General features: G+C 44.1%; 1 protein-coding gene across 1 annotated transcript in view; it reads left to right on the top strand.

Moving 5' to 3' along the window:
• The window catches only part of LOC124607439 (proton channel OtopLc), a 736,982-nt gene that overhangs the window by 365,998 nt on the left and 353,878 nt on the right, over positions 1-17,106 (top strand). Inside the window, exon 3 of the mRNA XM_047139769.1 lies at positions 6,535-6,641. Within this exon, the coding sequence (XP_046995725.1) occupies positions 6,535-6,641 (107 nt within the window). The remainder of the gene's footprint in view (positions 1-6,534; positions 6,642-17,106) is intronic.

Genomic DNA, 17,106 nt, shown 5'->3' with positions numbered 1-17,106 from the left:
GAAAATAGGAAAAATACGTTAACTTAATTATGGGTCTCTCCCCGAGGTTTCCAATGATTCGAAGTGAAAATGTGACTAAACTGAGTCACTACCTTCTGTGGTTTCTTGATGAGTAATGGGCTGTCATTCTTCAACAGAGATTCAGAGACCTCATGGAGAATGTCCCCATAGAGTTCATGTTGATGTCCACTAATGCATGTAAGGATACTTTCTATCAGACAGTGTAGCTAAAAAAATATGGTCCATGTAAACGTAGCTTTGTATAGGGTATTTCAAAAAGAACTTTACAACTTTAAAAATTCATATAAATTTTTTGAAAGAAGGTATAGAGCTGCGTTTAGTGTTATTTTGTATAGAAGCACATCAAGTTTTTTACCTTCAGCTAGAGATGTTGTATGTGGCTTTCGTTGGATATCCTCCACACATCCCATCGGAAGACAATTTCTTCCTAAACTCGCTGTAGCATTGTAAGTGTAACTTGCCCAGTGGTGGCGTAAATTCTTGCTCTAAGTTCAGGTAGAGAAGCCGGCACAGGAAGTGCAAACGCGATATCCTTGGTGAATCCCCATTTAAAAAAGTAGAATGGTGTCAGGTCTGGGGAACGTGGCGGCCATGCAATTGGTGCATCACGGCCAATCCATTGACCTGGAAAGCTTTCACTGAGAAAACCCCGGACTTAAGCGAGGCAGTGGGATGGTGCATCTTGCATGAAGTAAACATTTCGTTCTTGGTCATCCTTATCGACCTCTGGTATGAAAAAATATTGTAAGATATCCAGATACACTATTTCATTTATGGTTCTGTCGCGAAAAAAAAGGGCTGCAAACTTTGTTCTTGCTCAATGCACAAAAAACATCCAGTTTAAGGCTATCACGAACATGATGCAATGTTTGATGCGTATTTCCACTGCCTCAAATCCTACAGTTCTGTGTGTTAACCTTGCCACGTAACTGAAAAGTCGACTTGTCAGAAAAGATAATATTGTCCAAGAAATGTTAATCCTCATGTAGTCGATTTAACGTATCTGCTCAAAAGTTCTTGCAAGCCATTTCATCAGTGTCTTTTATTGCTTGTACGATCGTCAGTCTGTACGGTTTCAAATCCAAACGGTTTCTCAACACACGCCAGACAGTCGTATGTGGGATCTGCAGCTCGCGAGATGCACGCCGGGTCGATTTCGTAGGTCTGTTGACAAAACGTTGTCTCATTCGCTCAACGACGTCGTCAGATGTGCTTGGACGACCTGGTGAGTTCCCATGTCTTACCGAACACCCTGTTTCTACAAAACATTTACGCCACTCATAAACTGTAGGCCTACTAGGAGGATCTTTAGCGTGCTTGGTACGGAAATTCCGCTAAACTATTTTCGCCGACTTCCTTTCTTTAAACCAAACCACACAGCTAGCACGCTCGCGTCCAGTGAAGGCAGCCATCTATAACGCAACTGCCGCTAGCGCTGCTTACGGTACGATTCGGCACTAGCGAACTATGGGAGACAAAACCTGAGGTATTTCCCTACAAATTGATACTACACTCACTTCTGTAGGTACTATCAATTTATATGAATTTTGAAAGTTTTTTGTTATGGTTTTTAGGGCGCAAAACTGTTACGGTCATTAGCGCGCGGTCTGTGACTTAGGGAAAGCTAAAAAACGAAACTGCAAACCAGCAGCAATGGGAGAAAAACTCAGAAAAGTGGGGAAACCAGAAACAGAAGGAAAGCTTAAAAAACCACTATAGAAGGGGGTTATTTGTCCCCAAAAAGAGCTTCAAATGACTGACGTCATCTCACTGGCTCTAATGAACTCAAGAACACGATCGGCTGATCGTGTGTCATCTCCTAAAATGGAAGATATATCAGGCGACAACTGTAGACGGGCGCGTAACTGAGTAAAATAGGGGCACTCAAGTAAAAGGTGTCTCACCGTCCACAGTTCAGAGCGGTGGGGACAGAGTGGGGGAGGATCGCCACTTGAAAGATGTCGATGGCTAAAAAGACAGTGCCCTATCCGGAGTCTAGTTAAAATTACCTCCTCCCGACGACGAGTTCGGGAGGAACAGGTCCAAGCACGGGGAAGAGCTTTCATATCCCGCAATTTATTATGGGGAAGTGTCGACCAATGTGCGTGCCTTAAAGGAGCAACAGGACGACATAAAGCACTCCGTAGATCGGCGAAGGGAATCGTGCGAATAGCTGGCCGAAGAAGAGAGACTGCAGCCTTGGCCGCTATATCGGCCGCCTCATTTCCACAGATACCAACATGTCCTGGGATCCAGAGGAACGCCACAGAGACGCTTAAGTAGACCAAGTGGAGGCAGTCCTGAATCCGGTGGACCAGAGGGTGGACAGGGTAGAGAGCGTGGAGACTGAGGAGAGAGGTGAGAGAGTCTGAGCAGATAACATACTGTATCCGCTGATGGCGACGGATGTATTGGACAGCCTGGAGAGCAGCGTAAAGCTCCGCCGTATAAACCGATCACTGGTCGGGAAGCCGAAATAGATTTGAGGTGTCGCCAACAATATAGGCACTCCCAACACCAAACGATGTTTTTGAGCCATCAGTGTAAATAAATGTGGCCTCCTTCATTTGTGCGCATAGAGCAGCAAATGCCCGACGATAAACAAGAGAAAGGGTACCATTCTTGGGAAACTGACAAAGGTCACGGAGCAGACAGGTCCGGGGCCGGAGCCAAGGCGGTGCTGTACCCCAAGTTGTCAAGAAGGTTTTAGGAAAGCAGAAGGAAAGAGAATGGAGCAGTTGACGGAAGCGGACTCCCGGTGGTAGTAGGGAGGAAGGGCGGCCAACCAAGTTGTTAAGCCCTTTTTGAAACCCCTGTATATGACACTGGTTGAGTGCAGCATCAAGTTTAAATTCAGTTCCAATTTTTTTCGTCAAATTTTTGACTTGCTATCTGGAAACTCTAAACAGGTTGCATATCATGACCGCGCCAAATATCTCACAAGTCCGCAGCTCTGCCTCGTGATGATTTGGTGTTGTGTGATGTACTTAGGTTAGTTAGGTTTAAGAAGTTCTAAGTTCTAGGGGACTGATGACCATAGATGTTAAGTCCCATAGTGCTCAGAGCCATTTGAACCATTTGATATCTCACAAAATAAGCGTCAAACAAAAACACTGCAAAGAACGAAACTTGCCTAGCTTTAAGGGGGAAACCAGATGGCGCTATGGTTGGTCCGCTAGATGGTGCTGCCATAGGTAAAACGGATATCATCTGCGGTTTTTTTTTTAATAGGACCCCCATTTTTATTACATATTCGTGTAGTAAGTAAAGAAATATGAATGTTTTAGTTGGACCACTTTTTTCGCTTTGTGATAGATGCCGCTGTAACAGTCACAAACGTATAAGTACGTGGTATCACGTAACATTCCGCCAGTGCGGACGGTATTTGCTTCGTGATACATTACCCGTGTTAAAATGGACCGTTTACCAATTGCGGTAAAGGTCGATATCGTGTTAATGTATGGCTATTGTGATAAAAATGGCCAACGGGCGTGTGCTATGTATGCTGCTCGGTATCCTGGACGACATCATCCAAGTGTCCGGACCGTTCGCCGCATACTTACGTTATTTAGGGAAACAGGAAGTGTTCAGCCACATGTGAAACATCAACCACACCCTGCAACAAATGATGATACCCAAGTAGGTGTTTTAGCTGCTGTCTCGACTAATCCGCACATCAGTAGCAGACAAATTGAGCGAGAATCGGGAATGTCAAAAACGTCGTTGTTTCGAATGCTACATGAACATCGATTGCACCCGTACCATATTTCTATGCACCAGGAATTGTATGGCGACGACTTTGAACGTCGTGTACAGTTCTGCCACTGGGCACAAGAGAAATTATTGGACGATGACAGATTTTTTGCACGCGTTCTATTTAGCGACGAAGAGTCATTCACCAACAGCGGTAACGAAAAAGCGAGTTAATATACACCATTGGACAACGGAAAATCCACGATGACTGAGACAAGTGGAACAACAGCGACCTTGGCGGGTTAATGTATGGTGCGGCATTATGGGAAGAAGGATAATTGGTCCTCATTTTATCGATGGCAATCTAAATGGTGCAATGTATGCTGATTTCCTACGTAATGTTCTACCAATGTTACTACAAGATGTTTCACTGCGTGACAGAATGGCGATGTACTTCCAACATGATGAATGTCCGGCAGATAGCTCGCGTGCGGTTGAAGCGGTATTGAATAGCGTATTTCATGACAGGCGGATTGGTCGTCGAAGCACCATACCATGGCCCGCATGTTCACCGGGTCTGACGGCAACGGATTTCTTTCTGTGGGGAACGTTGAAGGATATTTGCTACCGTGATCCACCGACAACGCCTGACGACATGCGTCAGCGCATTGTCAATGCATGTGCGAAAATTACGGAAGGCGAACTACTCGCTGTTGAGAGGAATGTCGTTACACGTATTGCCAAATGCATTGAGGTTGACGGACATTATTTTGAGCATTTGTTGCATTAATGTAGTATTTACAGGTAATCACGCTGTAACAGCACGCGTTCTCAGAAATGACAAGTTCCATGTATCACATTGGAACAGCCGAAATAAAATGTTCAAACGTACCTACGTTCTGTATTTTAATTTAAAAAAACCTACCTGTTACCAACTGTTCGTCTAAAATTGTGAGCGATATGTTTGCGACTATTACAGCGCTATCTATCACAAAGCGAAAAAAGTGGTCTAACTAAACCTGCATATTTCTTTACGTACTACAAGAATATGTAATAAAAATGGGGGTTCCTATTTTTTTAAAAAAAACATAGATGATATCCGTTTGACCTATGGCAGCGCCATCTAGCGGGCCAACCATAGCGCCATCTGGTTTCCTCATTCAAGCTAGACGAGTTGTGTTCATTGTAATTTTTTCGTTTGATGCTTATTTCGTGAGATATTTGGCCCGCTCACTATCAATGGACCATCCTGTATACTGTAAACCCGCCTTGCTGTGGGTCTAGTGTCCCATTCAGACTGCTAATTACCTAACTTTCGGGCTCGTAAATGACTTTTCAGCAACAATTCCATCAAGCTGAGTTTATGTAGGAGGACATTGTGACTGACACAGTGAAATGCTGTAGATAGGTGAGCTGGTAGTACTAGTGAAGCCGGCCAGCCAGCCAGGCTGTGGGGACGGCGGCGGCCGCCTCTGCTTCATCATAACCAACATGGATTCCGCAAACAGAGATCATGTGAAACTCAGCTCGCCCTATTTGCCCAAGAAATTCACAGTGCCGTAGACACTGGCGAGCAGATTGATGCCGTATTCCTGGACTTCAGGAAGGCATTTGATACGGTTCCGCACTTACGTTTAGTGAAAAAAATATGAGCTTACGGAATATCGGACCAGGTTTGTGATTGGATTCAGGATTTCCTAGAATAAAGAACACAACATGTCATTCTTAACGGTTCAAAATCTGCAGATGTAGAGGTAATTTCGGGAGTACCGCAGGGAAGCGTGATAGGACCTTTATTGTTTACAATATACATAAATGACTTAGTTGACAACATCGGTAGCTCCGTGAGGCTATTTGCAGATGACACGGTTGTCTACAAGAAAGTAGCAACATCAGAAGACTCGTACGTACTCCAGGAGGACCTGCAGAGGATTAATGCATGGTGCGACAGCTGGCAGCTTTCCCTAAACGTAGATAAATGTAATATAATGCGCATACATAGGGGCAGAAATCCATTCCAGTACGATTATGCCATAGGTGGTAAATCATTGGAAGCGGTAACGACCGTAAAATGCTTAGGAGTTACTATCCGGAGCGATCTGAAGTGGAATGATCACATAAAACAAATAGTGGGAAAAGCAGGCGCCAGGTTGAGATTCATAGGAAGAATTCTAAGAAAATGTGACTCATCGACGAAAGAAGTAGCTTACAAAACGCTTGTTCGTCCGATTCTTGAGTATTGCTCATCAGTATGGGACCCTTACCAGGTTGGATTAATAGAAGAGATAGACATGATCCAGCGAAAAGCAGCGCGATTCGTCATGGGGACATTTAGTCAGCGCGAGAGCGTTACGGAGATGCTGAACAAGCTCCAGTGGCGGACACTTCAAGAAAGGCGTTACGCAATACGGAGAGGTTTATTATCGAAATTACGAGAGAGCACATTCCGGGAAGAGATGGGCAACATATTACTACCGCCCACGTATATCTCGCGTAATGATCACAACGAAAAGATCCGAGAAATTAGAGCAAATACGGAGACTTACAAGCAGTCGTTCTTCCCACGCACAATTCGTGAATGGAACAGGGAAGGGGGGGATCAGATAGTGGTACAATAAGTACCCTCCGCCACACACCGTAAGGTGGCTCGCGGAGTATAGATGCAGATGTAGATGTAGATGTAGATGTGGCGCGTGGTGCTGGTTCTGCGCTGGGGCCGGCAGAGCAGAGCCGAGCAGCGCGCGTGCTGCTGGCTGGAGGACGGAGGAGGCAGGGCTGGACAGAGAGCGCTGACCGCCGCGCGGCCTTCTTGTGTTGCAGCTCAACCCGGACGGCTACGGCTCGCACACGTCGCCCGCGCACCACTGCAGCAGCCAGCTGCTGGACGAGTCCGCCGACATGGACAGCTTCGCGCCCAAGAACGCCAAGTGAGTACGCCGCTCCGCCACTGCCGCTGCCTGTCTCTGTGATGTGCTAGCACTGTGACAGGCACAGCACATTTAAATCGTGCTGTGTTTACATTCAAAGGTATTGATTGCCAGCCGCTATCGACATCGTATTCTGCATCTTCCATTCTCGTATGAAAACCAGAGCGTAGGAAAAACACACACAAAGCACCAATACGTTTGTAAGTAGGCTGTTTAGGTTTTTATGTTGGTAACGTCACCTAGCGCTCTGTATGAAAATCACTGGCTGTGCGGTGTGCAGTCTGTGGCTGATGGGCATTGTTGAAATAGTCGCTATTGTAGTGTTGGGCAGTTGGCTGTTAACAGCGCGTAGCGTTGCGCAGTTGGAGGTAAGAGTTGGGCAACACGATTCTTTTTCCCGACTCGATTCCTACGATTCAATCTCACATTGCGAATCGATTCCTACGATTCGTTCACGATTCTTTCTCGATTCATTCTAGTCTGCGATGGCAAGATTCTTACAGAATGCAAAAAGTTCTACATCTTACTCACAGTTGGCAGGACATGTCTGAAATTTTCAATGGGGTTAGAATCGAACTGTCATGATAAGATATGCCAGAAATAGTTTATTTATGACTCAACATTCATATAACGTTACAAGTGTGATTCTCGATTTATACGCGTAATGCTTTAATTGATGAAAGGTCACGTTTGATTTGATTGCATCTATTGTTTTATTTCAGTATGCCAGGAAAGAGGAGTCGATTTGTGCGAAAATTGTTTACTTTGTTTACACGCATCCTCCACTTGACTGCCATCTGGCGGTCGTAGTCATTCGGCACGACTCGGAAGTTGCCTTCGAAGCATAGCGTACTAAGAATCGATGAATCGTTGGAACTTGGAATCGTCACGACTCGGAAACACGCAATCGTTCTTACGATTCTTTTGAACGACGATTCGTCCGCATCACGATTCGATTCTTCCGATTCTTTATTTGGAGTCGTTCAAATGAACGAATCATTCACGAATCGCCACAACTCTAGTTGGAGGTGAGCCGCCAGCAGTGCTGGATGTGGGGAGAGAGATGGCGGAATTTTGAGAGCGGATGATCTGGACGTGTGTCCATCAGAAACAGTACATTTGTAATACTGGATGTCATGAACTTTATATATATATATATATATATATATATATATATATATATATATATATATATATATATATAAACACTAAAAGGTAAATACATTGTTTGTTCTCTATCGAAATCTTTCATTTCCTACCTATGCCTGTCAGTATCATATCCTACCTATGGCTGTCAGTAGTTGGTGCGTTCAGTAGTTAGAATCTTTTATTTAGCTGGCAGTAGTGGCGCTCGCTGTATTGCAGTAGTTGGAGTAACGAAGATTTTTTGCGAGGTAAGTGATTCATAAATGGTATAGGTTATTGATAGTCAGGGCCATTCTTTTGTAGGAATTTTTGAAAGTCAGATTGCGTTGCGCTAAAAAGTATTGTTTGTCAGCTTAGTGTTGATCAAAATAAGTAAAGAGAGAAATGTCTGAGTACGTTCAGTTCTGCTCGCTGTTTGAAAATCAGCACAGTAATTCAATAATTTTTCTAAGGGGACGTTTCACGTTAGATCACGCTTGTTCCAGGGCGAGCAACTAAAATGAGTATGGCTGAAATCGACCGTTTGAGTATTATAACAAGCCCAGGGGTACAAATGCTTTTCTTGACCGTGCGCCCTGTCCACACCACGTACCTGATAATCCCGCGGCGGTCGTACTGTTCTGCTCCACACCGCTGCTGGCTTGCCTGAAATTATCTGTCGAAATATGCCAGCGGGTTTAGGGGAGCCACTCACCGTCAAAACGCAACACTGTTCGATGTCTGGTACAAACAACTATATTCTGAGACGATTAAAGAAAATCGCAGGTTGCACTGTTTACATCCTAACTGATAAGTGTTTATCCCAATCAGTAGATGATTACCAGTTGTAACGTTGCTCTTGAAGGGCGAAAATAAAAAGAATTGTTATTTTGTTTTTTATTTTTTTAATGTTGAAAAAGTGAATATTTTGGTGGGCCACTTGGCAACAGAGTCAGGGATTGATTACACTATTATAATAACATACGTTGAGCATTAAATACCTGAATAAGAGCAGCATATTGATATCTTTGAGATCGTTCGGAAGAAACCATATCATTTCTGTACATTTTTATAGTCTCGATGTAGTCATACCCGGATCAACACTAAGGGACCAGAAGATTTATAGACTTCAAAAGAAATGCAACACTACACAAAAAAGTTGGTTCAGAAATAATAGGAAAACGATAATGTTCCTTCTGCCTCATGCTGCATTCGCCCCATCAGCATGATCGTAATTTCTGGTGATGAACTAACACAAAATAATTATCATTCAGCTAAATAAGGAGATGGAAATCATCAAGGTTAATTTACTAAAATAAGCACATCTATCTTTAACACACTTTTTTTTAATGTTACGTACCTTTTTAATATTAAATTACAATAGATCACCATTGTGGTTAAATACTTTACACATAACAGTCAAAATGTCCTCTTGATGCTGTCTGTTCGTAATCAGTTACAAGAAACTACATGTTTTCTGATTGGAAAAAATAACAATTAGCATATTCACTCAATATTTTCACATAAAACATACAATACAGTTGCGGAACGCAGCAAGTCCGCGTCCGCCTTTCATAGAATACAAACAGTAAAAGGTGAGGCGCCAAATGCCTCATTTGTCTTGAAACAACAGAATTCTTTTTTTATACCATTAATCGAGATTTACAGGCACCGCGCAAGAACGGCAAAGATAAAGAATAATAGGTTCTGTCGCTGCTATTCGATGGTTCATTTCTTTTACTTTACAATTGTCCGATAACTTTAGGCCATCAGGCGTTTACTATTGAGGGAATATTAATGTCTGTGAGGCGAAAATTACTAATATTACACAGTCCACAACATCACTCAGACGAGCGTACGCGTAACCGACACGACGCGGGTGATTGTTGATGATGCGGAAGCCGAATGATCGCACGAAAGTTCTTACGCTCGTCACGCATACACAGATATTTGGTACCAGTCCTTCTTGACATCATTAATGATATGACACTGTTCGTAAAGTTAATTTTTCAGTTCTCACTTTAAGAGCGTGCGCGTAACCGTCGCGGCGCGACTAATTGTTGATAATGCGGAAACGCGATGATCGAACGCACGTTCTCACGCTCGCTACAAGACACTGGCACTTGACTGCACTCTTTTGTGGTGACTAATTTCTACTGATTCACATCGGTTCATTCTGAGAGACCGAACACGGCACGGATGATTGATACTGTGCGACTCGCAAAGAGAGGATACGCAAACACGTTATCGGCGGCCCTGCTCATTTTTAATTACATCTTGACGCACTTTCCTCTGAATCATTTGCTTATTTTATCACTTTACTGTTATAGCACTTGTAGCAACACTTCAACTTCCATACTAACAATGCCTTTCACATGCAGAGCTACACACAACACAACATAACAGTTCCGTGTCCCGCGTTCGACTCTCTACAGACGCTGCTGCCAGCAAAGATACTCCACAACTAAGCCAGCGATATTACAATACGCTTACAGTTAAGCGCGAACGTAAACTTTAGGCTGCGCTACAAATCTACCAAAGGCCTTGGCTGCGCCAAATCTATAACACAGACCTCGGACTACGCTACGGATAAGACTGTCACCACAACCAAATCGACCGATTTCAGCCGAACGCAGTTGTACCATACTCACTTTATCGACTCGCGCTCTGTGTCACTTCACGCATACCAACCTTCCGCCGCTATTGTTCCAAGAGCTGATATCCCTCCCCTCCCACCCACCTTTCCCATCCCTGCAGAGGCTCACACTGTTATTTAAATTAAAATTTAAAACAGTCTTGATCGCAATCTTGTTGTGATACTTTTTCAATTGGAGTGAGTGACACGTTTCGACTCTATGAAAGAGTCATCCTCAGACTCCGAAGCGGTGGATGGATACTGCTAGATAAGTTCCACGGCCTTCGACCCTCGTGTAACAGCAGTCCGGAGTCTGAAGATGACTCTTTCATAGAGTCGAAACCGGTCACTCACTCCAATTAAAAGAAATTTCTTAACAAGATTGCGATCAAGACTGTTTTAAATTTTAATTTTCACTCCTTTTATACAGGGTGTTACAAAAAGGTACGGCCAAACTTTCAGGAGACATTCCTCACACACAAATAAAGAAAAGATGTTACGTGGACATGTGTCCGGAAACGCTTAATTTCCGTGTTAGAGCTCATTTTAGTTTCGTCAGTATGTACTGTACTTCCTCGATTCACCGCCAGTTGGCCCAGTTGAAGGAAGGTAATGTTGACTTCGGTGCTTGTGTTGACATGCGACTCATTGCTCTACAGTACTAGCATCAAGCACATCAATACGTAGCATCAACAGGTTATTGTTCATCACGAACGTGGTCTTGCAGTCAGTACAATGTTTCCAAATGCGGAGTTGACAGATGCCCATTTGATGTATGGATTAGCACGGGGCAATAGCCGTGGCGCAGTACGTGTGTATCGAGACAGATTTCCAGAATGAAGGTGTCCCGACAGGAAGACGTTCGAAGCAATTGATCGGCGTCTTAGGGAGCACGGAACATTCCAGCCTATGACTCGCGACTGGGGAAGACCTAGAACGACGAGGACACCTGCAATGGACGAGGCAATTCTTCGTGCAGTTGACGATAACCCTAATGTCAGCGTTAGAGAAGTTGCTGCTGTACAAGGTAACGTTGACCACGTCACTGTATGGAGAGTGCTACGGGAGAACCAGTTGTTTCCGTACCATGTACAGCGTGTGCAGGCACTATCAGCAGCTGGATGGCCTCCACGGGTACACTTCTGCGAATGGTTCATCCAACAATGTGTCAATCCTCATTTCAGTGCAAATGTTCTCTTTACGGTGAGGCTTCATTCCAACGTGATCAAATGGTAAATTTTCACAATCAACATGTGTGGGCTGACGAGAATCCGCACGCAGTTGTGCAATCACGTCATCAACACAGATTTTCTGTGAACGTTTGGGCAGGCATTGTTAGTGATGTCTTGATTGGGCCCCACGTTCTTCCACCTACGCTCAATGGAGCACGTTATCATGATTTCATACGGGATACTCTACCTGTGCTGCTACAACATGTGCCTTTACAAGTACGACACAACATGTGGTTCATGCACGATGGATCTCCTGCACATTTCAGTCGAAGTGTTCGTACGCTTCTCAACAACAGATTCGGTGACCGATGGATTGGTAGAGGCGGACCAATTCCATGGCCTCCACGCTCTCCTGACCTCAACCCTCAACCCTCTTCACTTTCATTTATGGGGGCATTTGAAAGCTCTTGTCTACGCAACCCCGGTACCAAATGTAGACACTCTTCGTGCTCGTATTGTGGACGGCTGTGATACAATACGCCATTCTCCAGGGCTGCATCAGCGCATCAGGGATTCCACGTGACGGAGGGTGGATGCATGTATCCTCGCTAACGGAGGACATTTTGAACATTTCCTGTAACAAAGTGTTTGAAGTCACGCTGGTACTTTCTGTTGCTGTGTGTTTCCATTCCATGATTAATGTGATCTGAAGAGAAGTAATAAAATGAGCTCTAACATGGAAAGTAAGCGTTTCCGGACACGTGTCCACATAACGTATTTTCTTTCTTTGTGTGTGAGGAGTGTTTCCTGAAAGTTTGGCCGTACCTTTTTGTAACACCCTGTATATCACTTTTTTCGAATGTAGGCTGTGGTGACAGACTGGGCTGATGTGTAGCCCGAAGACTAAGTTAGGTCGAAAGGCGATAACCCAAGGCCTACGTTAGGTTGAAAGGCTACAGTCTGGTTGTTAAGCTATCGCAGCCAACGAGTGTAGTCACGTGAGGATAACTACAATAATGAGATTTGAATTAATATGATTTCCTCGTGCGTGACGATCGTTGAATATAGACAATTAAGATCGCGAAATTCGTCACTTTATTACAAAAGGCCTATATTTCAATTACGATGTAGTACTCTTGAGTGCATATAACAAAAGGTGACATTAGTCCATCAAGTGTCACTTGATAAACAATACTGGTTGGTGGACAACATAGAAGAGTCTAAAGTGTCAATACTGCCTCGCACGTTTTTATATTTCTCCGGAACCCCAACTGATCACCCTTCCCCCACCCCTACCCCTACCCCCACCCCCACCCCCACCCCCAGTCCGGGTTCTATCAGTCGCGAGAGCCTCGTCCGCTCCGCTCCTTTTCCGAGAGGACTGGGGAATCGAGGCGCCGACTGTGACCGCGGGCCGGCCACTGCCTCTGCCCGCATTCCCGCCCTAATATAGCGCACGCGTAGTTAACTGGACGCACCAGCCTTCCACAAAAAAAGCTCGCGCCCGCCGCTTCTGGCGTTACGCACGTCTCTCTCCCGCCGCGAAACAGTCGGCCCGGAGCGCTTCACTTTCACTCCAGCCGCTGACAGCCGAGGCCGGCCGTTTTTACGACGGGCTGTCACTGTCTGGCGAGATATCGCGTAGAGCCTAATAACTCATCCGGAGAATCTCTTACTTATGTGCACCGCCGCTTCAAGCAACTCGTCTGTATAGGCAGTACCTCTCAATTAATTAAACAAATCCCGCAATTTGTAACTGCAGAATTAAGGACCCAATCTCGACCCTTGTGGAGCCGCCTTTCAACTTCTTGTTCGGTTTGGTTCTGAAACAAGATAAGACCACTTCGGCACCCCTGCGCTATTCGAGGTAGCAACCGAACCGGGTGGCGCAGTAGCAAGTGCAGGACTAGCATTCGAGAGGACGGACAGTTCAAATCCCTGTCCGGTCATCCTGATGTAGGTTTCCGGTGATTTCCCAAAATCGGCTGAGGCAAATGCTGGGATGGCTTTCTCGAAAAGGCGCCGCTGATTTACTTCCGACTATGTGCTGCACCTCTAAACATAGCGTTGTCGACAGGATGTAATCTCTTACATTTTCTCGAAATGATAAACTAATGTTGTGCCTTCGGGTGTTCAACCGAGTTGCAGTTCCCGTTTATGGTGCGCGACGTATCAGTGACGGAGTCAGTCGTCTTCCTCAGATACTGCACGTTGTGCTGCCATATGTAATCGCCGTCTGGACTCCGTCGAGACTGTAGACTATGGTTTTTTATTGTTATGCCAACTCCCCACTAAGGGCAGGCAAGCAGCACATAAAACGGTTCTTGCACCAGAGGTTTTACACATTTAACAGGAGTTTTGAAATACAAAAAAATGCAGATCAAAATAAATGGCTTTTTTAATTCACTTAGATGGATAATTTTTCACGATTTTGAAAAGCTTTTACATGATTTTATATCGCAGGTGAAGCATTATCACTAATGACATTAATAATAGTGGTCGTGGTGGTGCATGAAAATGATCATGTTCTTGATGGAGGGTGAATTGTGCTTATGACTACAGGCCCTTGTGAAGTTGCAAGTGCCGCTTAAGTGGATGAGGGCTGGGACGCAAGCCGAAGAATGGTGTGAGGTATAGCGTTGTGACTTAGGTTAGCGCCGAAGTGGCCGAGCGGTTCTAGGCGCTACAGTCCGGAACCGCGTGACCGCTACGGTCGCAGGTTCGAATCCTGCCTCGGGCATGAATGTGTGTGAAGTCCTTAGGTTAGTTAGGTTTAAGTAGTCCTAAATTCTAAGGGACTGATGACCTCAGCTGTTAAGTCCCATAGTGCTCAGAGCCATTTGAACCATTTGAACTTGGGTTAGCAGGAATGGTTTGAATTTTATCGTTGGCTGATGGGCGTTGGTTGAAGTTGCGGCGGGAGAGGATGGACAACATATGCAGGTGAATAGAAAATAGGATATGAGTGTAGTTGCTAGGATACTGTATGCGGGAACTGAGTTCGCGGTTAATGTGCTAGATCCGAATGTGCTGCATCAGAAGGTGTGCCAAGCAAATGAATTACTACAGGATGCCAGTTGGGGATGACAAGTGGGTGCGGAATTCGGGACACAGTGATGTCTTTCCAAATTTCATGGAACTTTTAAAATTGAAGGGAGACAGACATCCTGCCAGTGTTGGCATATATTACGAGGATACAGATGAGGGACATAAAGGTGGGGACAGCGGTAGAAGGATGTAGACCCCCAGGTGCGGTCTGTGTTGGATGGTAAGGTGGTGTGCATTCCAGACATACACACACACTAACATGGTAATAAAAATTGTTTTTCTATTCATATATGCAAGCAAAAGGTCATTATTCACAATGTTGGTAACGGCTGTGATGTGGGATCTGAGTGGGGTACTGTCAAGTGGGGGGTGCCCCAGGGATCAGTGTTGGGGCCACTCCTGTTCCTTATTTACGTAAATGATATGCCCTCTAGTATTACGGGCAACTCTAAAATATTTCTGTTTGCAGATGACACTAGCTTAGTCGTAAAGGATGTTGTGTGCAACATCAGCTCAGTTTCAAATAGTGAAGTTCATGCCGTAAGTTCATGGTTTGTAGAAAATAAACTAACGCTAAATCACAGTAATACTCAGTTCTTACAGTTTCTAACACACACTTCAACAAAACCTGACGTTTTAATTTCACGGAACAGACATATGATTAGCGAAACCGAACAGTTCAAATTTCTGTGTTCAGATAGACAGTGAACTGTCGTGGAAAGTCCACGTTGAAGATCTTGTTCAGAGACTTAATACTGCCATTTTTACTATTCGAACGGTATCTGAAACGAGTGATCGTTCGACACGAAAATTAGTCTACTTTGCTTATTTTCATTCGCTTATGTCGTGTGGTATTATATTTTGGGATAACTCTTGCCATTCTAAAAGGATATTTTTGACTCGGAAACGCGCGGTTCGGGCAATAAGTGGTGTAAATTCACGAACCTCTCGTCGACCCCTGTTCACGAGTCTGGGTATTTTGACATTGGCCTCTATATATATATTCCTTACTGTCATTTCTTGTTTACATTATTAGCTTATTCCCAAGAATAAGCAGCTTTCACTCGGTTAATACTCGGCAAAAATCAAACCTGCGTTTGGACCGTACTTCCTTAACTCGTCTGCAGAAAGATGTACAGTATACTGCTGCATCCATTTTCAATAATCTACCACTCGAATTCAAAAATCTTAGAAGTAATCCATGCGCTTTCAAATTGAAACTGAAGAGTTTCCTTCTATTCTGCCGAGGAGTTCCTTGAAAAATTAAGCTGATCCTTGTTGTATTGTTGATTGCGTTTACTTAAACTTATGCACTGACTTATTTCGGGTTCATAAACATTTATTTTTATCTGTTATTATTTTTGTGCTGTAGTTCCATGTACTGACAGGTTCCATGACCTTGGAGATTTGCTCCTCAATTTGGTCCTACCGAACATGATGTGTAAATAAATTTTTTTAAAAAAAGTCGTCGCCTAAATGCATTGAGATTTGCTCCGCAATGGTGTTTTGTTTTACAATATGTTCCTTGAATTTATTAGGACCTAGACGCCAACTAAGTTCCCTCTGCGTATACATAGTATTATGTAACACGAAAGGGCACGGAGGCAGTGACCACAGTAAATATTTTTATTTTCGTTTCACATTCAGATGTCGTTCATCCATTCAGTCATACATCTCTACAAAAGTACCGAAATAGTGTTTTGCTCTACTAAAGTGCGCGTCATTTATGTTGGCGGCCGAGTTTAGGTTCGTTCTGCGCATCTGACGTCACAAAACAGTGTCAGCCAATGAACAGAGAACGACGTTGCCACATCTCGACTGCAGTGCAGAGCATGGACGAGTGTCTTCAGTTTTAGAAACGTTCAGTCGTAAATAAAGTAATAGAACAAAAGCAATGTCTTGATAGCAGACATTCTTTTATAGAAAGTTTGGAAAAAGCATTCTTTATACCAGTTGCTTCATATTCTATTAATTAATTAAACCAAACAAGCAATAAGACTCCTAATTCAGGCGATAGCAAGGAAAGGTGTTTGTATCACTCTCACGAACCGCTTTTTCGCAATAAAGAACAGCGGTAATTGTTTATTTCCTGTTGTACTTCGGCGAAGCGTGAGTAATTCACAGTCATACCAACAGTGTTTGTCAGTATTTTGCGTGACGTGTTATACTCCTCATGGCGTTATTTAGTCAGACGAGGTGCGTTAGTGTCACAGTTAAGGTGTTGAGCTACTACGCGAAAGGTTATGAGTTCAAACCTTATGTGGTGCTTAATATTTTCATTATTTAAAAACAATATTGAAGTGCCTTACTTCACAAATTATATTCGTTTGAATGCAATTTTTTGAAATTTCTAGTGCTTCGTCTCATCATTAACCCTTTCGCTGCTGCAGACACGTGCTCCCCGCATTCCACGCTGTGCGCGATTTTGTCATCACTGCACTTCTCGCCTGTGCAGACACATGGTGTTCCCACTGCTTTGACACAT

Source organism: Schistocerca americana, chromosome 3 (assembly GCF_021461395.2).
Source record: "Schistocerca americana isolate TAMUIC-IGC-003095 chromosome 3, iqSchAmer2.1, whole genome shotgun sequence".
Classification (NCBI taxonomy): Eukaryota; Metazoa; Arthropoda; class Insecta; order Orthoptera; family Acrididae; genus Schistocerca; species Schistocerca americana.
The sequence above is the reverse complement of the archived record's forward strand: the minus strand, read 5'-3'. Positions and strand labels throughout refer to the sequence as shown.